General features: G+C 35.8%; 2 protein-coding genes and 2 long non-coding RNA genes across 4 annotated transcripts; all 4 read right to left on the bottom strand.

Moving 5' to 3' along the window:
• Positions 1–8,373: 8,373 nt before the first annotated feature.
• LOC110934072 lies at positions 8,374–8,850 on the bottom strand. Its single transcript, XR_004890539.1, has 3 exons — positions 8,817–8,850; positions 8,637–8,707; positions 8,374–8,470 (listed from the first exon to the last, which is right to left on the bottom strand). It is a non-coding gene; the product is annotated as an uncharacterized LOC110934072 (long non-coding RNA).
• A 313-nt stretch (positions 8,851–9,163) lies between these two features.
• On the bottom strand, positions 9,164–10,899 carry LOC118479406 (U4/U6 small nuclear ribonucleoprotein Prp31 homolog). The gene is made up of 5 exons (XM_035989467.1): positions 10,511–10,899; positions 10,331–10,401; positions 10,061–10,163; positions 9,903–9,978; positions 9,164–9,235 (listed from the first exon to the last, which is right to left on the bottom strand). Exons 1-5 carry the CDS (start codon positions 10,873–10,875, stop codon positions 9,164–9,166), a joined length of 687 nt encoding a protein of 228 aa, XP_035845360.1. The 5' UTR covers positions 10,876–10,899.
• A 1,061-nt stretch (positions 10,900–11,960) lies between these two features.
• LOC110934073 lies at positions 11,961–12,296 on the bottom strand. Its single transcript, XR_004890540.1, has 2 exons — positions 12,224–12,296; positions 11,961–12,057 (listed from the first exon to the last, which is right to left on the bottom strand). It is a non-coding gene; the product is annotated as an uncharacterized LOC110934073 (long non-coding RNA).
• Positions 12,297–20,575: 8,279 nt separating this feature from the next.
• Positions 20,576–20,956, bottom strand: LOC110934074. The gene has a single exon (XM_022177268.1). It carries the CDS (start codon positions 20,954–20,956, stop codon positions 20,576–20,578), a length of 381 nt encoding a protein of 126 aa, XP_022032960.1.
• Positions 20,957–26,559: the final 5,603 nt, after the last annotated feature.

The raw sequence follows: 26,559 nt of genomic DNA on the forward strand, positions 1-26,559 counted from the left end.
TATTTACTCTCGTAATCAGGTTGATCACAAGAAACACCTTCGATGTATCTTAGGATTGCTTCGACAGGAGAAGCTATATGCTAAATTCTCCAAGTGTGAGTTCTGGCTTCGTGAAGTCCAATTTCTTGGACATGTTGTGAGCGAGCGTGGTATCCAAGTCAATCCCACTAAAATAGAAGCCATTATGAACTGGGAAGCACCAAAGACACCAACAGAAATCCGCAGCTTTCTGGGATTAGCTGGTTATTATAGAAGATTCATTGAGAACTTCTCAAGGATAACTGCACCATTGACTACTCTGACCCGCAAGAATGTAAAGTTTGATTGGGGTCCAAAGCAACAAAATTCCTTTGAGATTCGTAAACAGAAATTGAGTAATGCTCCGGTATTGACATTACCCGAAGGAGTTGAGGATTTTCTCGTGTACTGTGATGCTTTACACACCAGTATGGGTTGTGTACTTATGCAGCGAGGTAAGGTGATTGCCTATGCATCGCGACAATTAAAAGTGCATGAAAAGAATTACACCACCCACGATTTGGAATTGGGTGCCGTTGTGTTCACACTAAAGTTGTGGAGACATTATCTATATGGAACTAAATTTGTGGTCTACTCGGATCACAAAAGTCTCCAACACTTATTCAACCAAAAAGAGCTCAATATGAGACAACGTCGCTGGATGGAAACTGTAAATGACTACGATTGTGAAATTCGCTACCATCCTGGTAAAGCGAATGTGTTCGCTGATGCTCTAAGCCGAAAGGAAAGAGTCAAACCTATAAGGATTAATGCCAAGAGCATTACACTAAAAAACAACTTGAATGAAAGGTTGTTAGCTGCTCAGAAAGAAGCTGTTTTGGAAGCTAACTTTCCAAGTGAAAAGTTAGGTGTAACTGCTGAACAGTTAGCACCTGGCAAAGATGGAATCCTTAGAATGAATGGAAGAATCTGGGTTCCTCTTTATGGAGGGCTTCGAGATATAATCCTCCAGGAAGCTCACAATTCCAAATACTCAGTTCACCCTGGAAGTGACAAGATGTATCAAGATTTGAAAGCTAATTATTGGTGGATAGGTTTGAAGAAATCTATTGCCACACATGTAGCTAAGTGCCTGACTTGTGCTCAGATTAAAGTTGAACATCAAAAGCCGTCGGATCTGCTTCAACAACCAGAACTTCCCACATGGAAGTGGGAGATGGTAACCATGGATTTTATAACCAAGTTACCTAAAACAAGGCATGGAAATGATACCATATGGGTCATAGTTGACAGACTGACTAAGTCAGCACATTTCTTACCCATCAAGGAGACTCATAGCTCCGACAAGCTAACCCAGTTGTTCCACGGAGTGCCGATGTCTTCCAAAACAAGGCACGTGGATAAGATTGTATCTCTCCACAGAATGCCGATGTCTATTATATCCGATAGAGATACTAGATACACCTCTCACTTTTGGAAAAGTTTCCAACAATCATTAGGCACTCGTTTGAATTTTAGTACTGCTTACCATCCTCAAACAGATGAACAAAGTGAGCATACAATTCAAACTTTGGAAGACATGCTTAGAGCATGTGTTATTGATTTGGGAGGTAGCTGGGATGACCACCTACCTTTGATCAAGTTCTCCTATAATAATAGCTACCATACTAGCATTCAGGCTGCGCCTTTTGAGGCATTGTATGGAAGGAGATGTAGAATGCCTGTTTGTTGGGTGGAAGTAGGAGAAGCTCAGTTAACAGGACCTGATATAGTCCTTGAAACGACGGACGAGATTGTCCAAATTCGTGATCGCCTGAAAGCTGCCAGAGATAGGCAAAAAAGTTATGCTGATAAGAGGCAAAAGCCTCTAAAGTTTGAAGTGGGCGATAAAGTCTTGCTAAAGGTATCACCCTAGAAAGGTGTGATGCGTTTTGGTAAGAAGGGCAAGTTAAGCCCTAGATATATTGGACCGTTCGAGATCATCGAATGTGTCGGCAGTGGAGCTTATAAGCTAAACTTGCCTGAGGAGTTGAGTGGAATTCATAATGTGTTCCACATCTGTAACCTAAAGAAATGCCTAGCTGATAAATCGCTAGACATGTCTCATAAAGACGTACAGATTGATGAAATCCTGAGGTTTGTTGAAAGACCTATATCGATAGAGGATCGACAGGTTAAAAAGCTCTGAAGGAAGCACGTGCCTATAGTAAAGGTTAAATGGGATGCCCGTAGAGGCCCTGAATATACGTGGGAAGTTGAGTCCACTATGCGACAAAAGTACCCTCACTTATTCCAGTAAATCTCGGGGTCGTGATTTCTTTTAAGGGGGTGAGGATATAACACCACGTAAAAACGTGTCCAATTATATAAAGACACGTGTCCTAAACTCTAAATATGTGAAAGTTTGAGTTTAAAGGACTAAAGTTGCCAAACGATGAAAATATGTATGCAAGGGGACTAAAAGTGTCAACATGCCAAACTTGTGCCTCTGAATGACCACACACGAAGAATATATTCTTAAACGAGTGATTAATTGGATATAAGAAGCCATTTATGAAAATAATCGAAAGATTATAAACTACAGGGGTTAAATGTGTCAACATGTTAATTTTTACCTTTGAATGACCTTTTAACGAACCCGAGGCTTCGTAATATTCAAATATACTCTCAATAACAGGTGATATCAGTTTCACGTGGTTTCGAGATCGTTATGCAAGTTTTCAAGACTTTGGGTTAAAAGCGTCAATGTATGGAAACTTATGTTTATAGTGATCTTTTAACGAAACCGGGTCTAACGGAGTTTGGTTATACTCCTTTGAACATCTATAAACTAACTACAAGGGCCTTTTATGCCAAAAATGAAGCTATAAAAAGTTACCAAGGACCAGGGACTGAAACTGCCAAAGTTAAAACAAGTTTTACCTGAACAGGAGGTTGTCGCGGCCCGCGTAGACTCCCTTTGAGTCTTACGCGGCCCGCGTAAAAGTGCCAGTTCTGCAGAAAGAGGACAGCTGCATGTTGCAGCCTGTTACACCGCCTTAGATGCCTGAATTTCGATACTCGGGGCTTGTTGTCGGTATTAGAATACTACTAGGACACCTGGGGTGATCCTAAACCCTCCAAAAACACCTGCTATGATCCAAATGCATGGCAATTCACTATATAAAGGCCTCCATGTTGAAAATCATATTTGCTCATTCACTTGCAACTTTCATCACAACCTCATCTGGAGTCTCCTGGCCAAGAAGGAAGTTTGTTATTGTAGAAAAGATAGCTAGGACCCTTTGTAAGTGTCTTAGCCCCATTCCTTAGTTCAGTTTTTAGTTTAAAAACCGAAAAGTCAAAGTTATCGTATTTTGACTTTGACTTTCGGTTTAATCACAAATGGTCCAGCCATTGTCCAAATCAAAAGTGGTTATGTGACCATAATAAGGTAGGTGACTAACCCTTAAAAGGGCACCTCCTAATTATTTCATTTGACTAGTTAATTGTCGGGTCAAACTAATAAGTCAAAAAGTCAAACTGACTAGAATTTTAAATAATAATTATAACTAACAATGCAGAGGTTATAAATCAATTTTTATCATTCTAATAACTTGGTAATTAGTATTAGAACATGTCTAAGCATGTTCAACCCGACAATTATCAGTTTAGGGTCGGTTCACAACCGAAAGTCGCAAAAGCTTGACTTTTGCTTTGACTTTCAGTTCTGACCCCATTAAACTTAATCCTTCCACGTTTAAGCTTCCATTAGGACCACTTTATGTTGTAGTATAACCCCCTGGAGTTATATTACCTGGTCCTTAGTTGTTTGAATTATATGCTCATGATCTTTATTATGCTTATAAATGCCATTTTTGCTCTTTTGACATAGAAATGAGATTTTTAGAAATGTGAGTGGACAAAAACCTTTGTTACTGATATATAAGTATGTCCCGAGAATTTGACATCAATTCTTGGTCTCAAACAGAAGTTATGCTCGATATCGTAAATTGAAGCTTTTTATTAATTAAATTACGATATCTTGCATAAGACATGTTTAAACTTGGATTTTGACCCAAAACTCATTACCTACTATTAAGATATTATTTTTAGGGATTTTTGGAAATTTTGTTCAGATTATAATCTGATCATATCATGGAGTTCTTGTGTAATTCGGTAAATGACGATAATATCTTTTTCATGCATAAAAAGAGATAACAAATGATTTGAATGCCAAACCTTTTCCTACTGATTTCATACATTAAATAAATTATTTTGAGCATTTAAAACTGATCAAAATCTCAGATTTACATAAACATCTTAATTATCGTCAATTAGCGAGTTTTACACTAATTAGGTGCATAGTATGGTTTAAAACCATATTTAACACCTAAGACTTGCTACCTATTGAATTTTTAAACAAATTTCAATATTATTACAGTAAGTATAAGTCATGAACTCAGACTTCCAAAAATGTCCTTAAAAGCATATGTCAAATGACCAAAATGCCCTTTGGGGGCATAGTTTGGCCATAAACGGTAAACCTCACATATATGTAATATCTTACTGATGTAATGTGATAAAATAAATATTTTTACTGATTACCAAAGACCAGAACCTCAGTTTATTATAAAATCTCTTTTATAATCATTAAAATGACCAAAATGCCCTTACGGGACTTAAATTGGTTTTTAATACTTTGTGGGCATATATGTTAACATCCTACTGATGTATTAACATATTTTAAGCATAATAACATGTGAGACCTGTATATAATTCATTTGGTTACCCGTTATGCTTTTATGCATTCGAATCGGTTTATGTGACTAGTTTACGTAAAATAGCCGAAACGGGTTTAACCTTATCATTAAATCTTCAAATTCCAGAATGTGTTTAGTTTACCCAAATTATACAAGTATCAAAACTTGTCGGATCTAAACCACATTCTATTTTGGTCTCCGCTTAATCTAGCGTTTAGAACCGTAAAGTATCCTTCCAACTAACCGGTCTAAGTATTTGACTTAAATAAAGGGCCGTTAGTATCCTAATAGGTTATTAAACCTTCCATACAGATTGAGTAGCTTCAGTAGAAGGTATTTCATAAGGCTTTAGGAATATACGGCTGGGTTACTTCTTCACATCTAGCTCAGGTAAATACTTTTAACTTATTTTCCCTTATACGAGCTTGGGATATGGTATTATAATGATACCACTATGAAATCGTTTAATCGGATTGTGATTAATAAATTTACATAACCCATTTTTAATCTGTTTTGTTTGATAACATAAACATTTGGGGGTTAATACGACCGTGTCCTGTATATCCTCGGCTCATTTCATTTGAAATTGGCCACGACCTATGCACGGGGTGTAGGCCTACACCTGACAGATACAAATGCTAAAATAAACCCACATGTTGGGGATAACTTCTTTGTGGGTTCTATAAGTGGTGAGTCGGTTAATCATGACCGGCTTCCAAACCGGCCCCAACTGTATGACAAACATGTAAACCTGTATACGAGATTATCTTAAATAATTGTCCCAAGTTATAAATGGTTTGTGCCTTGTGCACTTAAATCAATTTTCATAAATGTTTTCAAATGAGTCAGTTAATTGTTTTTACCAGTGTAAATTGACGTATTTTCCAAAGATTAATTGACTGGTACCTCTCGTAAATAGGTTGGAGCTACTAGGTGTCAAATAAGAGGATCTTGCAAATCCCTAGATACCTGGAGTCTGTTATTTCTGTTTTCTTGTATTTTATTTTATGATCCGCCTGTGGATCTTTATTACAACCAAGTCTGTATATTCTTTCATTTGGAAACTCAGACACTATGGTTTGTAATAGTAATTATTCACCAAGCCTTCCGCTGTGCTATTTATTGTGTATACTAACTATGATGATATCAACTACGTCATGATACTCCCCACCGGGCCCACCGGTAATATGTGGAAATATCGGGGTGTGACAATATACGATCGTATATGCCTATGTCGTATCGTATATCGGCTTAATACGCATCGTATAGGCCTATACGATGCGTATTAAACTTTGAATTTTCTCAAAAATACCCCTGAATTTATCAGAAAAACAGGGGTATTTCAGTAACTTCATCGATTAATATACGATGCGTATTAAACTATAAATTTCTCAAAAATGTGTTTCAAATCAAGGGTTCCATCATTACAACCACTTGTTTTCAACGGGGATGTAATGCAATGATTCCTCTCAATTGAATAGACAGACACTTGCTTCATAGGACTCACTTGAATCGTCTTGGAAGTACTGAACAACAGAAATAACAGCTTCGGTTTCATCAGCTGCATCGTTTATCGTGGAATGCATCCTTATTTCTATAAATCGCACAAATAAGCATGCCTTGAACGGACGGAATCTAATAAGAAACTGTTCGACACAGACATGCATCGGGAAAGAAGCATATAAAGAACCTTCAAAAGTTAGACATATTTTATTAGCTATTATATGATGCGTGTGAAGTGTCGTGTAGTTTTTAATGTATATTTTAAGCCCTATAACACTTTTTAGCCAAGTTTTAAATCTATAAAATACGATATTTACTAACACTAGACACACATATGGGCAAGTGCACCCATCGTGAGCGTAGTATAGTGTTGGTAAGATACCGAGGTCGTCCAAGGACACAAGAGCTTTTAATACCGGTTTATCCTCAACGTCTAATCAAATCAAAAGTTTAGAAAAAGGTTTTTAAACTAGAAAAATAAAACTAACTAAAATGCTGAAAAATAAAATAAAAATAAAAACAGATAGACAAGATGAATCACTTGGATCCGACTCGTGTTTAGTGTAACCTTTGATTATTTCCGCACTTTTGCACTTTTTAAGAGATTATCTTAGTTATTGTAGTAGGCCCCTATTTTGAAGGTGACGTTACCCTCAACCCAGTAGTTTGAGTCAGCAAGGATACAATCCTAAAGGGCCGGATTATTGAAAGATAATTAATTAAGTTATTAATGCGTAATGTGGTAGGCCCCTCTTTTGAAGGTGACGTTACCCTCGGCTAAGTAGTCTGAGTCAGCAGGGATACAGTCCTAAGTAGCCGGGTTAAAGTTTTAATAGTAGTTTACATATGAGGGGATCAAAGAGTTTGGACCCCCGCCATCCAATACCAGTGGGTATTGAAGGAGGTCCTACTAAATTTGACCCAGGTCCTTGCAGGATCTATACACTGAACAAGGCAAGACTCTTACCAAACCATTCCCTTAACCCCTGACCAGGTAGCCAACATATCTCCATATAGACCATGGAGATATGAATGGTGAAAATCTTTTATTTTATATAGACAGTAAAATAATGCCAAGACACCACGGACAAATGATAAGGAAGACTCACCTTCAACATAAGAAACTAGTTATTAAAGTCATTAATACATAACCAAATAAAAAGTGCGAAAAGATTAAAAATAAAAAGTATTACACTAGACACTTGTCTTCACCAAGTGATGTAAGAGACTTAGGCAAACATGGCCTTTGATTGTCAAGAACTCTTACGATCAATCTTGGATCCCGAGACTACTCACACACTCTATGATGGATGATGGTGGTGGATGATGGTGTTGTGATGGTGGTGGTGGGTGGGTGAAGTGTGAGAGAGGTGGTGTGCCAAGGGATGGTTTGAAAATGAGCCAAGCACCCCTATTTATAGCCTGAACAGAAGCTCGGGCACGGCCCCGCGTCCATTGGGCACGGCTCCGTGTCCATCCTCCTTCTCTTTCTTCATTAATTGCAGTTTGTCTGCATTAGTTGACTACGCCCCCGTGTCCGCTAGGCACGACCCCTTGTGCAGAAGCGTATCTGTACTATCAAGATTTCCCCAGATTCTGCGAATCTTAGAGTTGACCATGACCCCGTGTCCGGTGGGCACGCCCCCCGTGGTGGGTGATAGAAGCTTCTACAACTTTGTGTTTTCTGCAGACACTTGGGCACGCCCCCGTTCTCACTAAGCACGGGGCGTATTCAGCCTTCGGTTCTCTTGTTTTTGCTTGGGAAGATGCTGTCGGGGTCGGGCATGCCACGTTTATTCCTTTTCTTGTATTTATGTTAGACTAGGTTTTTACCCGGGATTGCTTCCCGGGCTCGAGAAATTTATTTAGATAAAGCACCTGTAACATCCTAAAATTGCCCAAAGTCATATCGCAGCTACAAAGCCCAACAATTTTGCTAGCATAGGCATCCAAATCCCACATGCAAACTAACGGCCAAACTAACCTAGACAGGTGTGAAGGCCAAACTTGAAGTCAGCCCATAAGTAGCCCTACCACTACTATATTATTTATCCTTGAACCTGAAGGTTTAAAATCAAGCATATTCAATAAAAACACAGATAAATCAAGCTTCCAAAAAAATGTCATGTTTAAAGAATCATACTTTTTAGCGACTTTGGCAGCAAGCTTGCTTTGAGCAACCGAGACACGCAACTTCCCGTTTCCAGCTTGACCAAGCATACCATATCCTTCTCCTAACCCATCCCCTATTTTTTTAAAGAAGCACCGTTATTAGAACTGATACAAATTTATTAAGCATACGAGATGTTAATTTTAAAGGCCACATATTAAACACAATATGCAACAGAAAACCATGAGCCAAACGTTAATTTTAAACGCCACATATTAAACACAATACGAGAGGTTACTTACCCAATGAACTTTCTTCAGGCACTCCAAACTGCATTCTGTTGGCCAGTTTCCGCATATCGGTAATAACATATCTGATAAAAAAAAGTGAAAATATCATAATATATAATTAACGACCCAAAATATGTAACTTTTTCTACTCTAACATGGTTTTTAAACCATGATTTTTTTTAAATTACACACCTTTCCTTCATTTTCCTAAGGCGGCGACCACCTTCTTCTTAGGTTCAGAATCAGGGACCGGAAATGGTTTAGGTTCCTTTGCGGGGGGTGGTTCTTGCCATTTTTCAATCTTCTTACGAATTTCTTCACGATATGCTCTTCCTTGTTTGCCAGATGGATCACCTCTGATTGAGTCAACACGTGCCGCAAGAGTCGACTTTGCCGCCACAAGACGACATGCACGCGTCTTGAGAGCAAGTGGTGTAGTTTGAAAAACCTCTGTTTGCTCTATGTGACCAACACGAAACTGGGAAGTTGCAGTGGAAAAACCAGCTAAATTTTTCTTTTTGGTGCCGAGAAGTTGAACATTACAAGCTGGCATCTTTGCAAGTGCTGTCAGTCCGCCAGTTGTATAATGCCTCCAATACCACAAAGGTTAACTGAAAAGGACATAAAGTAGTTATTAACATTTTTTTAACAGTGGCTTAAAACACTGTTTTTTACCCAACAGTGGCTTGAAACACTGTTTTAACCCAACAGTGGTTTCAAACACTGTTTTAACCCAACAGTGGTTTAAAATTGTTTTAACCGAAAAGTGTTTTCAAACCACTGTTTTAACAACACTGTTTTGACTCAACAGTGTTTTCAAACACTATTAGCAATCCCAACAGTGGTTTAAAAGTATTTTAACCCAAAAGTGGTTTCAAACACTGTTTTAACCCAACAGTGGTTTCAAACACTGTTTTAACCCAACAGTGGTTTAAAACTGTTTTAACCCAAAAGTGGTTTCAAACCACTGTTTTAACAACACTGTTTTGACTCAACAGTGTTTTCAAACACTGTTTTTAACCCAATACAGTGGTTTCAAACTCCGTTTTAACCCAAAAGTGGTTTAAAACTCTGTTTTAACCCAAAAGTGGTTTCAAACCAATGTTTTAACTAACACTGTTTTCAACTAAAAAATCCAATTATCCATCTGTCGAATTAAATATTACCAATTCTTCTAATTTTTAAAAGAGAATAATTGACATACACTACTTTGAAACATAATTAACCCGAACCTGAACCGCACAAGCAGTGTTTAGTCAATAGAAAAAAAAAACTAACCTGGACAGGTGTGAAGGCCAAACTTGAAGTCAGCCCATAAGTAGCCCCACCACTACTATATTGTTTATCCTTGAACCTGAAGGTTTAAAATCAAGCATATTCAATAAAAAAACAAATAAATCAAGCTTCCAAAAAATGTCACGTTTAAAGAATCATACTTTTTAGCGACTTTGGCAGCAAGCTTGCTTTGACCAACCGACACACGCAACTTCCCGTTTCCAGCTTGACCAAGCATACCATATCCTTCTCCTAACCCATCCCCTATTTTTTTTAAAGAAGCACCGTTATTAGAACTGATACAAATTTATTAAGCATACGAGAGGTTAATTTTAAAGGCCACATATTAAACACAATATGCAACAGAAAACCATGAGCCAAACGTTAATTTTAAACGCCACATATTAAACACAATACGAGAGGTTACTTACCCAATGAACTTTCTTCAGGCACTCCAAACTGCATTCTGTTGGCCAGTTTCCGCATATCGGTAATAAGATATCTGATAAAAAAAATTGAAAATATCATAATATATAATTAACGACCCAAAATATGTAACTTTTTTCTACTCTAACATGGTATTTAAACCATGTTTTTTTTAAATTACACACCTTTCCTTCATTTTCCTAAGGCGGCGACCACCTCGTTTCTTCTTAGGTTCAGAATCAGGGACCGGAAATGGTTTAGGTTCCTTTGCGGGGGGTGGTTCTTGCCATTTTTCAATCTTCTTACGAATTTCTTCACGATATGCTCTTCCTTGTTTGCCAGATGGATCACCTCTGATTGAGTCAACACGTGCCGCAAGAGTTGACTTTGCCGCCACAAGACGACATGCACGCATCTTGAGAGCAGGTGGTGTAGTTTGAAAAACCTCTGTTTGCTCTATGTGATCAACACGAAACTGGGAAGTTGCAGTGGAAAAACCAGCTAAATTTTTCTTTTTGGGCCCGAGAAGCTGAACATTACAAGCTGGCATCTTTGCAAGTGCTGTCAGTCCGCCAGCTGTATAATGCCTCCAATACCACAAAGGTTAACTGAAAAGGACATAAAGTAGTTATTAACATTTTTTTAACGGTGGCTTAAACACTGTTTTTTACCCAACAGTGGCTTGAAACACTGTTTTAACCCAACAGTGGTTTCAAACACTGTTTTAACCCAACAGTGGTTTAAAACTGTTTTAACCGAAAAGTGTTTTCAAACCACTGTTTTAACAACACTGTTTTGACTCAACAGTGTTTTCAAACACTATTAGCAATCCCAACAGTGGTTTAAAACTATTTTAACCCAAAAGTGGTTTCAAACACTGTTTTAACCCAACAGTGGTTTCAAACACTGTTTTAACCCAACAGTGGTTTAAAACTGTTTTAACCCAAAAGTGGTTTCAAACCACTGTTTTAACAACACTGTTTTGACTCAACAGTGTTTTCAAACACTATTAGCAATCCCAACAGTGGTTTAAAACTATTTTAACCCAAAAGTGGTTTCAAGCACTGTTTTAACCCAACAGTGGTTTCAAACACTGTTTTAACCCAACAGTGGTTTAAAACTGTTTTAACCCAAAAGTGGTTTCAAACCACTGTTTTAACAACACTGTTTTGACTCAACAGTGTTTTCAAACACTGTTTTTAACCCAATACAGTGGTTTCAAACTCCGTTTTAACCCAAAATTGGTTTAAAACTCTGTTTTAACCCAAAAGTGGTTTCAAACCAATGTTTTAACTAACACTGTTTTCAACTAATAAATCCAATTATACCATCTGTCGAATTAAATATTACCAATTCTTCTAATTTTTAAAAGAGAATAATTGACATACACTACTTTGAAACATAATTAACCCGAACCTGAACCGCACAAGCAGTGTTTAGTCAATAGAAAAAATAAAAAAAAAACTAACCTGGACAGGTGTGAAGGCCAAACTTGAAGTCAGCCCATAAGTAGCCCCACCACTACTATATTGTTTATCCTTGAACCTGAAGGTTTAAAATCAAAGCATATTCAATAAAAACACAGATAAATCAAGCTTCCAAAAAAATGTCACGTTTAAAGAATCATACTTTTTAGTGACTTTGGCAGCAAGCTTGCTTTGACCAACCGACACACGCAACTTCCCGTTTCCAGCTTGACCAAGCATACCATATCCTTCTCCTAACCCATCCCCTATTTTTTTAAAGAAGCACCGTTATTAGAACTGATACAAATTCATTAAGCATACGAGAGGTTAATTTTAAACGCCACATATTAAACACAATATGCAACAGAAAGCCACGAGCCAAACGTTAATTTTAAACGCCACATATTAAACACAATACGAGAGGTTACTTACCCAATGAACTTTCTTCAGGCACTCCAAACTGCATTCTGTTGGCCAGTTTCCACATATCGGTAATAGCATATCTGATAAAAAAAGTGAAAATATCATAATATATAATTAACGACCCGAAATATGTAACTTTTTTTCTACTCTAACATGGTATTTAATTTGTGGGTTAACATACTTTTTCTACATTCAAGTAATTATAAGACAGTTTTCCCCATTTTGGTCAACATGTGAACTTGTTGTAAAAGCTTTTGTTCCGTTTGGGTCATCAATAAAACACTTTATGATGACCAAAACATCTATGATGACCAAAACATCATATGAGTTAAACCCTAACACACACACACACACACATATATATATATGACATTAATAATACCTCAATTTCTTGTCTGAGATTTTGAATATCCTTTTCACTTTTACCATGATATGAGTATGAAGTTTCTCGTACTTTGTAACAAAGTTTTGGCTCAAAACAAAGTCATACTTGGCTAACAGCTGCAGCAAGATAAGAGATGCTTAATTGACCAAGAAAAAACTCTTTATCTGTCTCGACCACAGTTCTAGCACAAGCTATCGCCACCATCTCGGCTACCGATCCAACTGCTCCTCCATGAAACGTGTTATAAGCGTTCTGCACAAACCATCACCATGCCAGAGACGTACATAAACAATCACTTCCAAAAGGACCATAACCATATATCACTTACATCTCTCTCTTTCGACTTCAGTTTTGAATATTTATACAAAATTGATCTATATTTTGACCTAATTTGAATCACAAATTGCATAATACTATACATCATTTACATCTCTCTCTTTCAATTTCAATTTCGAATGTAAATACGAAATCGATCCATAGTTTGACCTAATGTGAATCACAGATTGCATAATACTATATATCATTTACATCTCTCTCTCTCTCTCTCTCTCTCTCTCCCTCTCTCTCACTCACCATCAATTTCGAGTGTTTATACGAAATTGATCTATATTTTGACCTAATATGAATCACAAATTGCATAATACTATATATCATTTACATCTCTCTCTTTCAAATTCAATTTTGAATGTAAATACGAAGTCTATCTACAGTCTGACCCAATTCGAATCACAAATAGCATAATATTGTAATACATAAACCGAAATTTTAACGAATATGTAAATCTGTCAAAGATGAACTGAAATTAGGGCTAAATAGAGAGAGAGAATTACGCAGACGTAGGGTTTGACGGTGAGGATGCAAGTTACACGGCCGCGATGAATATGCTGAACTTTAACTACGCTGAGGATCAAATCAGAACTGAAACAGTAGTAAAAATAGATAATAGATTAACTGTAATGTGCTAAATACAGTAGTAAAAACTATATAATTACAAAATAATGCAACCTTTTAAATAAAGCGCGATTTAGGAGCTTTTAATGCATTTACATAAACACTAAATGGCTTATTGGCATTTAGCATGTTCCCTTTTTAGTTAAATGATACAAGAAATGCATTAAAACAATGTGATTGTAGTGCCACTCACCTGGAAAAGTGCAAGTTGCAATCTCACCTTTTACCAATGAATAATCCGTTCCTAAAAAAAATGAATATTTAGTTAAATCACCAAAAAGGGCTACATTTCACATTGGGCAAACATGGTAACAACTAACTACTAAACCCGACTGAACCAGTTCTTAAAACCGAAACCACAGTGCAAGCTTCTGGGCTTTACAGTTCTTTGATAATCCCTTTTCAACCTGCAAAAAAATAAGAAAACACTCTGTAAGTCATCTATTTAATAAGTTATAATATCATTTTGTGTGTATTCTCGTGAACTCGATTGACATCCATTCTTATGTTTGAAAACAATAGTTAACATGAATCATTAATACTCGGCTTCCTAAATCCAGACCTATAAAGTAATGTATTAATACTCGGCTTGCAATAAATAAGAAGAAAAGCACCAAAATTCACCACAATAATATGATAACTACCTGCAGATCTCTCTGTTGGGCAACATATTCTGTTGACTCGTTAATCATATATAGCTTATGATCCCGAGCGGAAGATCGCAAATCGTCACAAACGTCATCGCCGATCCTTCAACTGGAACTATCTGCTGATACTTAACCCACCTTCACAATTAACAAACAAACCAATCACATTACCAATCAACACACACACACTAATTATCAAAACAAACAGAAAACCCAAACCCTATCGAAACCCCCAAATCAAACAACATACCCAGTAAAATCTCCACACAAGAAGACCTGATTGCCTCCATGAGACCAAACAAACTGCATATGAACCATCTTGGACCAAAATTCACCTCAACCTAACACTGTAAAGTATGAATTTGAGTAAAAATGTAAAGTTGATCAAGTGGGTGTACAAAATACCCAAAACAAAATACCTGTTATTTGCATAAGCTGATAAGAACCCCTTTAAAAGCAACCATCTGTATCACCACTGCCATCGCCAAAACTTCTCCATTGAAACGAAATATCAAGATTAAGAACATATAAGAAACGAAAAATCAAAAACTTACCAAGATTGCAGAATAAGCGAGCAGACGATTAAAAATGAGAGAGAAGCAACTTCTGATTACAAATTTCCGGTGTAAAATGACCCGTGTGTAGTTGAACATCATCTTGTCTCAAAGGCGAAACCCAGATCTTCCACCAAGTTTGGAAAATCACAACCTATATCCGATTCAAATAACATATAACAGAGATGGTAAAAAGAAAAGTACCGAGAGCGGTCATACATGTCGAGCTGGTGTCGGATCTACAGAGATTCAACACTCAGAAAGCATAGATCTTGAAGCGAGTGGAAAGAAACCCTAGAATCGTTAAACAACAAAATGAAAATCATACATATCTATACATATATCAACAAAATGAAACCCTAGAATCGTTGAACAACAAAATGAAAATCGTTGAACAACAAAATGAAAATCAACGATTCAAAATGAAAAGGTACCTGGAATCGCGATCTGGTTTTTGAATGGCCAGAGAGAAGAGGGAAAAGAAATCTGGATTGAGAAGCAGACAAAAGGATTAAATAAAGAAGGGGAAGGCACTGTTGGGCGGGAAAAAGGGCATTCAGGGGCTCTTTGGTGTTGACACGTGGCCCAAATCACCTTTCATTTATTATATATAATAGATTTAGCTGCCTTTTTGCTTCTTTTGTTCATTTGAGCTCATTTAATCCTGGAAATACAAAAGGAAGACAAAAACACACTTTTTCCAACATTAGTACTAAAAAGGGTTAGTTTTATGCCACATTTGATGTAATTTATATGTTGCATTTTGCACACATCATTATACCTCGTTTAATAGCAAGATAAGAAGGATGAGATATCGACAGTTAGCTCGAAGAAGTTTCTCTCGACCAGGTGTTCCAATAGATTCCCCCTATTAACAATGTCCTGTTAATTGTTTCAGATGACATGCTTGGTAACAAAGACAAACTGTTAATGTTAGGTGTTCCAATAGATTCTCACTGTTAACAATGTCCTGTTAATTGTTTCAGATGACATGCTTGGTAACAAAGAGGAACACTCTCTTCTGTTTTATTTTTTTCTACTTTTAGAAAGGTTTGACCACCTCACGACAGTAATAAAACGGGACATAATCCCAGATTGTCTAGAGAAGCGCTTTTATCATGTGTCATATGTTGGATGGAATATATGGATGGAAAGGCCGCATAGTTTTTTTTTTATAATTTTAGTGACGATTTAGAGAAACAGAGAATATGTTACAAGATTCTTCGGGAATTAGAAAAGGAGAAAATACGGAACGATAAGGGTGCTGGTCTTTTCTCCCACGTGTGATCCAGAGGTCGGTCTCGGGTGGGCATAAGATCCGTGGGCCCTATTGTCAGATCTGTGACTCCATGGAAGATGTGATTAAGGTAAGCGTGCCGTATCATGTGTCATAAAACGGAACATAATCCCAGATTGTATAAAACTTTCATCATGTTTCATATTAGAGAAACATAATTTTACAGACGATTTAGAGAAACAGCGAATACGTTACGAGATTCTTCGAGAATTAAAAAGGAGAAAATACGGAACGACAAGGGTGCTGGTCTTTTCTCCCACGTATTTTATCAAATGAACTATCACGTGTGATTTGGCACATGTGATTATCAAATGACAACTTCAGGGGTCTAGTCCTAGCTAGTTTCTCCCACGTGTGATCCAGAGAATATGTTTCTCACGTTCACATTCGACACAATACAACAAAAAATAAACTTTAAAAAATCAGTGCCTTGATACGCATCTAATATGAAACATGATAAAGCGCTTCTTTAGACAATCTGGGATTATGTTCTGCAAATTGGGAACCACATATTCGTGTGTAAAAGCTCGGAAAGATGACCGAACAGAGATCTGAATATACCCTTGGTATTTGTTTACCACATGACATATGATAAAAGCGCTTCTTTAGACAATCTGGGATTATGTTCCATTTTAGCACGCTGCTTAAATCTCAGTTATGTCTCATTGCATTATAACAATATTGACAGGGGTGCTAGTCTTTTCTCCCACTGTGAAAACTTGAAAAATCTAACTATAACACATTGTACACTGGTGGGCTTGAATGGTTTTAATATATTTCATCTTGGACTATCTAGTCTCATACTTGAAAATGGATATGCTCGTGTCAAGATCTTTATCTATCATGTCATCGACCAACTGCTCGAAACCCCTTTCGTTTCTCGGGTTCGCATTCGACACGGCACAACAAAAAATAAACTTCAAAAAATCAGTGCCTTGATACGCATCGTATAGGCCTATACGATGCGTATCAAGCCCGCCGCCAGACATAACCTACACCTGTCAGCCTGCCATGTCTTTTACTTTATTTCAATACGCATCGTATAGGCCTATACAATGCGTATTAAATTGAAAAAGTGTACGGATAGACAGGGGGGTGTGCCATTAGAAAACCCCGTATAAAAAACCGTTGTCATGTGAGCTTCATTTACTAAATATAGCAGGTAGTTGCCGTAAACAACTAAAAAATGCTATTATATTTATTAAATACAGCAGATCAATTACCTTAAATGATAAAAACGTATTTTCACCTTAAAAAATGTTTGTTTATTTCCCAAAACTTTATGGTTACCTCTAAGGCTATGGGGTATGGGGACCGTCCCCATCCCCGTCTTGGTTCGGCGCCGGCTACAGCGCATCCCGCCCCCTCCCGTCCAGCTCCGTCCCCGTCTTCAACGTCGAGGAATGGACGTTCAGGATGATCCTCCAAAGGTGGCCCCCCTCCAATTGTTACCGTTAAACCCCCAAATCCAACATCAAACCCTTCTCCCAAATCCAAAATCAAACCGGTAGGGTTGCAGCTTAAATGGTTGTCTCGGTGGCACCGATTGACTGAGTTGATGATGGTGATGGAGAAGGGTGGTAGTGGTTGAGAAGATGGTGGTGGAGCTGACAGCAACAGCGGTCGCCGGAGCTCCGGCTCATGACCCGTAGCAGCGGCGGCAAACATTCAACAGAAACCCTCGGTCAATTAATCGAATTTCAATCAACCGGTACTGCCTTTCATTCAATCTGTATCTGTTCTTAATTTTCTTCTGCTATAAATTTTTTGGAGGTGTTTGTACTGTTGTATTTTTGAAAATTTTAATTGGAGATAGTAATTCAAATCCATTGGTAGCGTGTTAGATCTGGATTGTGGTTGATTCAAGCATAGTTATGAGCTGATTTGTTGTACTTTGTTGATTCGGTAGTTGATGTTCATCAAATCTGTTACATGTGTGATTTATTGAGCCGTAATTGTTCTTAATTTTCTTATACGATTAAAATTTTGGAGGCGTTCTGCTGTATTTGGGTATCTGTTAGTGTTTTTCTGATATTTTGATCGGTGATAGTAATTCTATTCTATTATAGTCCTGTTAGATCTCAATTTTGGTTAATTCTACATCTGATCGATGACATGAAGAACGATTCTCTCGAGTATTGATTGCCATCGCTTTATTTGTATTCTTGTTGTTTTGCCTGCCAATTACGTCGAACAGGTACTCGGTTCATATTTCATGTCTCAATTAAGTGTATTACTCTTCAGTTTTGAAGTTACTTTGGTTGTGTTTTCTTCGGTTTCGAAGTTACTGTGGTTGTGTTTTTTTAAGTAGAATGTGGCAAACTGGATTACGACGCTATAATTTACCTTAAAACGATGATCTATTATGAAATTAACTGTAGTTTTGTGGTATTGATGACGATTTTAGGGCTGCGAAAGTCAATCGAAAAAAAAAACGCTAAGCTACAGATTGTAGGGTTCATCAAATTCACTAGTAGAGGCTAATAGAGTAAGCTTAGTGGTGTAGGAATTGGAACACTGAATGATATATTAGAAGCATTATTATGTGTGTATGTGTTTATAAGTGTAAGTTTTGTTAACAATTATAAAGTTCAAAAGTTCTTCACCTGATTATTAACAATTTGCTGACGCCCTATATGAGACTTTGTGAGAAAGCGTTATGGTTCTATGGACAAGAAGCAGATGTAAGGATAGTCTGAGACTCTGAGTGATACTTTACATACCTTTAAGTTGCGTACCTCCATTTTGTGCTGGTAAATATATGTGTTATAAACTGTGTGTTATGGATTACATTGAAAGTTTGAAACAAGCTTTGCGGATGCTTATTTTGCTATTTCGTGTAGAATCACAATAAGGAATATTTGATGCGGTTTTGAAGGGAAATCTAGAGTCTAGACTTTGAATCAGACCCGTGGCCAATTTACTGTCTTATATTATCAACATAAGACACTACACTTAATACATTTCTTTCATGATCTTATTATTGCACTGAATTTGGATCTGTGATTATGATGGTAGGTACATCACAGAACAAATTGATCAATTTGAAGACGATTCAATATCCGATGCAATACAGTGATCCCTTTGAAGACGATCAGATTCAATGTTCGATTCACAGAACAAATTGATCTGGTACAGTGCGTTTCACTTTTTCCTATCTCAGTACCTAGATGTTCTTATTAAATTGATCTGATACAGTGCGTTTCACTTTTTCCTATCTCAGTAATATTTTTTAATATTAATGAAAATATTGTGTTAGTTTATTTGTTAAATGTTAAAAAAAAGTAGAAGATTAAAAAAAAATAAAAAAAACATAAAAGTGGTGGGGAGGACTATGACTAGGACCATCCTCCATACCCTTTAGTTTTGTGGTATGGACCATCCTTGGGAGAAGTATGACGTGGCGCCTACATGACGGATCATCCTCCCTAGAAGGAACATCACCATACCCTCTAGCCTAAAAAGAAGATACATTGCATCCTTTTTTACTATTGAAAAATCATTAAATGATTCATTTTTACTTGTTTGTACATTTATTGCTCATTGAATTTAAATGTGTAGTTGCTTCTAAAATCCAAATCAATTTAATGTGTGAACAGTATCACTAACGTGTGACAATAAATTCAAGGAGATTTTTTTTGAACGGTAGATTAATCGGATTTTCAGCTTACTCCAAAGAGTCAGCATATGCTCTTAAAACCCTCACCCTAAGTTCGAATCCCTCCCAGAGGTGTTCTCCCATATTTACATAATTTTGCACTTAGTAGGAATCGAACCTGAGACCTCCTCATGAGGAAACCACTTAACGAAAAACCCCCTGACCAACTGGGCTATAAATTCAAGGAGATAACAACAATTTTGTGAACTAATTAACTTGTTCATACGTAATTTATACACAGTTCTATTTTTTTTTAATTTCTTATCATAAAGAAAACATATATCCTAGTTAATTGCATGAAAAAATATAATATAAAATTGACTCTAGTGATAATTAAAAGTTTACAGTAGTTAATCTCTCGTAAGTAAAAATTGTCTCTAGTGAAAATTAAAAGTTTACAATAGTTAATCTCTCGCAAACAATAATTAAAATATATTTTTTTTTGAATGGCAAATTAGGATCACAAACGGAGCACTGGAGTATCATTTTGTGCCACTAGCAGAATCATCCAATCATATTCATATCCACTAAGCATAATGCCTATATACCAATTAAGAAGAAAACCATTAAACATTTTCACACTATAAGTCTCACAAAACTCAAACCTTAAAATCCGCTAATTACATACTGGAAGTATAGTGAATTAAAATACAAAATATTCGGTTTGTGTTCTAAAACAAGCCATCAAAGGTGGCTTGAAATTTCCATGTGCTTTCGTTTGCGTAAATCGATAATAACTTAAAATTAAACCTTCACAAAATTTAAGGAAATATCATAATTAATACCATGATTCATCAACAACTTAATTATTCCGGTGAGTAGTTTCTTCGGAGAGTATCTCCATACTTGATATATTCCTTCAACTAATGTTATACACCAAAATTAGTTGCCAACTGAGCTTGTCTCAACACCATCGTTTTATACATCTCCATTATCAACCTCTCATCGTATTCTTTCACCGGTTTCATCCCGAACTTCGCCACCCCTTCACCGAAACCACCGCTTCCGGCAACCACCGGCGAATTCGCCATTCGCGTCATCATGTTCACGTAACCGTCACGAATTCCGGTGAGTAGTTTCTTCGGAGAGTATCTCAACTTCAGCTTCTTTTTAAGTTTCAACTTCAGCTTTGATGTTACTCTTATCCGCCAGAACCGGCGTGGCCGGTTTAGACCGCCGAGCCGGATGTAGGGTTTCCTCCGCCAGTAACGTTTGACTCGTCGGTACACTCGGGTGGTGATACCATCCATTGTTTGGTTTAGAATTAAGTTGAGTGAAATGGGTGTGGATTGTAGGGTGGAAAATGTGGGTGGATGAAGTGAAATTGTGGTGGGGGTGTTCGCCGGAGAAAGGGTGGGTCACGGAGGGCTATAAATAGGGTTAGGAGGGGTGTGTGTGTGGGGGGATGGGTGGATTTTGTAGCATTTATTTATTATTATTATTATTATTTTTTTTTGTAGCAATATTTCCTGCGGATTTTAGTATGATCTGGACCGTTGGTTCTTGTTTTGACTTATCATTGTTGGTTTTCGGGATTGCTATTGTTAATTAGAATTTATATTTTAACTATTTTGAATAATTTTGTACCTTGTATAAGTGATCTCTCTTGTGATCTTAAAGGATATTTTAACTATTTTGAATAATTTTGTACCTTGTATAAGTGATCTCTCTTGTGATCTTAAAGGAACTTTTATAAAGCACACTGTTTTAAATCTCGTATTAAACGGATTTTCTTAAAATAAATTATATTATTTGAAGAAATATTTATATAAAATTTTAAGTGAAAGATATGTTCATTACTAGTTTTGATTTTAATGTTAATAAGATGACAATGCTTATTAAATCAAAATTAGTTTAAACTTATTTAGTAATATCAAATTTCATTTAAACTTATTATTAGTTAATGAATAGTTATTGAATTTATTTAAATTTAAATTAAACACGAAAATGATTTCCTACTATATACAATTTGATAATTTCGATTTAATGTTAATGAGATGACTATGCTTATTAAATCAAAATTGGTTTAAACTTATTTAGTTAAATCAAATGGGGATGGTTCAAATGAAAACCACTTTTATTGTGAAAACTCGAAAACTAACTAAAAAAAGCCTAAAAAACACACAAATTTTTTTTTTTCAATTTTTTTTTATAAAAATCGCTAGTTTTTATATATAAAAAAAAATTTCAAAAAAAAAAAAAAATTTGTGTACTGCACATGTGTAATAATACACATGTGTAGTACACATACATATGTGCAGTATTACACATGTGCACTACACAAAAAAAAAATTTTTTTTTTTTGAATTTTTTTTATATTAAAAAACCTGCGAAATTTTGATTGCAAAAAAAATTAAAAAAAAAAATTTTTTGTATGTTTTTTTGGCTTTTTTTAATTAGTTTTCGAGTTTTCACAATAACTAGTGGTTTTCATTTGAACCTTCCCCTAAATCAAATATGGTTTAAACTTATTATTTGTTACTGAATTTAAATTTAAATTAAACTCGAAAATGATTTACTACTATACACAATTTGAGAAAAAAAATATAACTATTTGATAAGTTAGGAAAGATATAAATATTATATTTGTTTTTAATCTTAATGACACACTTAAGTATTTTAAATCAAATTTTGTAAAACGAAAATGATTAATTACGGAATTTGAATTTAAATTAGAGTCGAAACCATTTCCTACTTCAATTTTTTAAAATTTAATTCAATTGATAATTAAGGAAAATTAGTTATTATATTTGCTTTTAATGTTAATGAGACTATTAGCTTTTTAACATCAAATTTTACTTCATAAATAAGGAAATATTTAAATATATATTCAAGATTCAATGAGCAAACGTTAAACCATATGTTGTGATCAAACCCTTGTGTTTTTCCTCCTAAACACAATAAAAATGGATTAAGAGGTTGCCACGTGGCACTTAATAGATCAAACCCTTGTGTTTTCCCTCCTAAACACAATAACAATGGATTAAGAGGTTGTCACGTCACACTTAATAGTTTAAGTGAACGCCAAGTGGCTAAAGTTTGTTTTTATTTTTTATAATGTATAGATATAGATTCACTTAAAAAACAACTAGATTGTTGGCATAGGAAGCATGTTGCAGCAGTGGCATCTTAGTTGTTTATAGCTTGCGACACATTATATGATATGTTAGCCATATAAATATAAAAATATGTGTTTTGACGTACCAATTTAAATCATTGCGATTACAAAATAAATGGAATTGAACCCGAGTTTGTTCATTTAATGAGCATTCCACCTAACCACTATACCTTACCTTTGCATCAAGACTTAACGGCGTCAAAATGTAGAATAACTCGAATTTATATTGTCGAATGAAAATGTATTATATAATTTGACCCAACTGGTTTCCAAACACACTTTAAGTCAAAACATAAAACAACCGAAAACGTACGCAAAAAGGAGCATGAAAATGTATTATATTTGACCAGACTTGTTTCCGGAAAAAAAATTAAGTCAAAACATGAATTTATACGGACTCCTACATTAAAATGTCAAAACGTATACCAACATAAAACTCTACATATAAATACGTATGAAAACACATTATATTTGACCCTATTTATTTCCAAAATATTTTACGCCGAAACATGAATTTACACCGACACATACATAAAAATAATCAGGTGAGAAAATAGTTTTTTAGCTTAAAAATGAAAATACCCGGGGTGGGGGGTTAAGTTTGAAAATTATAACTCAATTGAGCTGAAAATGACATTTTATAAAGTTTTTAGAAAGTGTAGGGGTAAAGTCAATTTCAAAATTAAGTTTACCATTGTTTTTGTCGAGTTCTAAACTTTAGGGGTTGTTTTGTCTATGTCAAGGGATGTTTTGGTCAAGTTGAAAACTCGAGGGGCTATTTGGCCTTTTTCAAAGGTTTAGGGGTTGTTTTGTCAAGTTTTAAACTTCAGTGGTTGTTTTGTCTTTTTATCAGAGGTATTTTTGGTGAAGTTGTAAATCTAAAGGGTTGTGTTTGTCGCGGATAAAAATGATATGAATTTAAATACCTCAAGTATATTGTTATTTGATATTTTATTTGATATTTAGGTGTAAACATTTGTTAAAAAAACAAAAGATCATATCATGTGATGTTTTAAAAGTCTAAAATGAATGTGAATTTTATTTGCTGAATAGGCTATATGTGGCCAAAGTGGGACCAGACAACTTGGGAGACACATGTTTTTTTTTTTCACAGAAACGTCAATAAAAGCTATTTGTGTAAAGAAAATGAATCTCGTATAGGAAAAGATGTAAATTCAATTAAACTTTATGATTCTTGTAATAAAGTACAACTACACTATGTAGTAATCTTAGGTTATGCGGTATGGTGATGGTACTCCCTTGGAGGATGATCTGCCATGGTAGAAACACTAGAAATGGAGGATGATCCTACCCCATCAAGTTTATTTATTTATTTTTTGTAATTCATCTATTTTTTTAACATTTATTAAATAAGATAGAAAAATAAATTCATTAATATTAAAAAAACAAAACATTAGATAAGTTAAAAAAACATAAACTTAAAAAATTAAATTCCTAAGAACTTTCATACTTTTTCATAGTTTTCTCTTGCAGTTTTTTTAAAGTAGCTCGTTTTTCTTCGGGATAACTTTCAACATCGGCCGTCATTATGTCTCATTCTTTTAATTCGTTTTTTTCTTTGTTCACCCGAACCTTTTCTTCCGTCACGCGTATCTTTTCTCCCCCCAGGCGTACCTTTTCTGTAACACCCTGAAAACAGGTTTGTTAATCAAACCGCGTTAATATTTATGAACGGGTAAAATACCGGTAGTGGTGAAATTAACCCGGTAAAACTACTTGTAACACCCCAAAAACGGGTTTGGTAATCAAACCACGTTAATACTAAAGAACGGGCAAAATACTGTTAGTGGTAAAATAAAAAGAATAAAAGCTTTTGAGGAAATGAAGTTCATAAGATGCCCAAGTTAACGGGACTTAAAACAAAAACGAGATGTGACTTCCTCGAACCCACCAAGTAACTAGGAATATCAACCTAGTTAGTTAAGTGTTGTTAAAATGCCAATGAAACTTGGTTTAATAAAAGTTGAGGGACTAAAAGGTTAAAAGAGAGAAATGGTTTAATAAATAAAAATCAAAAACACCAAAAACACACTTAAGTGTGTTCTGGTCGTGAGAATCACAGGAGCAAAAAAAGGGCTCCTTCAAGCTAACCATAAATCACTCAAAATCAACCAAATTCAAGCAAGAAATCAAGAGCAAATCGAAACCAATCTAAGTGATCACTCAGGTTAGAGGATCACAAGGTATGTCGAATTCCATCTTTTGGTGATGTTTTGAATTCATGGTGAATTATCATAAACGAAATTATTGCTTGAATGTTTGATTTAAGAGTGAAATTAGGATAAATCCATGTCTAGGAACAAACCCTAGTAAAAATTTGATGAATTATGTGACAACTCGTATTTCAAACCTTTCGTCGTACTTTGATGTAACATGTTTTGAACGTTATGTGATTACTTAATATATTGATTCTAATGAGATATTATGAATTTGGATGTTATGTGTATGTAATTGTATTGTAAACGTGTATGTATTTTATCTAAGTTGGATCACACAAGCCCTTTTTGGGCACACCACTCTCGGCCCACACCCCTTGTACTCGAAACCAAGGGCAACCCGTGTATGGGTTCGGCCCGCTCCTTTTATACGCATACAAGCACCTATTGTGGGGTTTTGTTTCTCATTACTTGCAAAACACAAGAACACACAAACCCTAAATCTCTCTCCCCCTTTCTCGAACTCGACGACAGCAACATCTCCTCTCCTTTCGAAGTTTTCTTGTTCGGATTGACCCTTGTTCTACTTTCTAACCGGTTAGTATCTTACTTTTGATTGTATGTTAGATGATGTTGTGGCTTATATGTTTCTACATAATGAATTAGAGATGTTTTGTGATTGATTGTAATGTCAATTGATGAGGTTTGGTGTTCTTGTGTATCGACTCACATGTGTGGTATGTTTAGATCAATATAGGGTTTGATAATCGTATGATGTTAATGATGGTTTAGAACCGAATGCATGTTAATCGGCTGTGATGTGTTTGGATTCGGATAATTAGTATGATTTGGCGTGAGTTGTTGCATGATGAATTAAGGACTTTGATATTAACCCTACGGTTTGAATTGATGATGATGAGTTGTTATGATTAGATGAATTGTTAGGGTTCATGTGAATTAAATGATAATTGCTTGATTTAATCGATTTAAGGCAAAGTTGGAAACTGTTTATATGGTTTTGATCGAATAGATAGGAAATTGGAAACTGTTTGATGACCATAACTAATTTGCATGAATTATGGAATGTTATAACCGATCTCACAAGACAGTCGCACAAGGCATAGGGTACAACTGTTTAAACACGTTGTACAACTCATTAAAGCATAAGCGCACAACATCTTGTGAATCACACAAGGTTGAGCTGATCGCACAAGATGTTGGGCTGCTTAATATATTAAGTTATGTTAAGCTGTTGGGCCGAATAGCCCAAAACCCAATCGCACAAGTTATTTAGAATCGCACAAGATTATATGGACCGCACAAGTTAAATGTTTGTTTAATTAATTGGGCCGCACAAGCTGTTGGGCTTAGGATGTAATGGGCCGGGTTTGTTTTCAATCACACAACCCGTTGTGAGTCGCACAAGATTGTGCTGGACGCACAACAGGTTGGGCCGGATGTTTATTGGGCTTTATCCTTCGGATCGCACAAGAGGATTGGGCTTGCACTACCATAACAGCCCAATCACTTGAGCCGCACAAGTTTGGGTTATGTTTAT

Source organism: Helianthus annuus, chromosome 4 (genome assembly GCF_002127325.2).
Source record: "Helianthus annuus cultivar XRQ/B chromosome 4, HanXRQr2.0-SUNRISE, whole genome shotgun sequence".
In the NCBI taxonomy this organism is placed as follows: domain Eukaryota; kingdom Viridiplantae; phylum Streptophyta; class Magnoliopsida; order Asterales; family Asteraceae; genus Helianthus; species Helianthus annuus.

What these genes read in the sequence shown, in the direction of transcription:
- LOC118479406 (XM_035989467.1), bottom strand. Translation starts at nt 10,875, where the DNA reads ATGCCAGCTTGTAATGTTCAGCTTCTCGGGCCCAAAAAGAAAAATTTA. An exon ending in GCCTGAAGAAAGTTCATTGG is followed by an intron (nt 10,164 to 10,330) that starts GTAAGTAACCTC and finishes TAAAAAAAATAG; the next exon opens with GGGATGGGTTAGGAGAAGGA. An exon ending in GCTGCCAAAGTCGCTAAAAA is followed by an intron (nt 9,979 to 10,060) that starts GTATGATTCTTT and finishes TTAAACCTTCAG; the next exon opens with GTTCAAGGATAAACAATATA.
- LOC110934074 (XM_022177268.1), bottom strand. Translation starts at nt 20,956, where the DNA reads ATGGATGGTATCACCACCCGAGTGTACCGACGAGTCAAACGTTACTGG.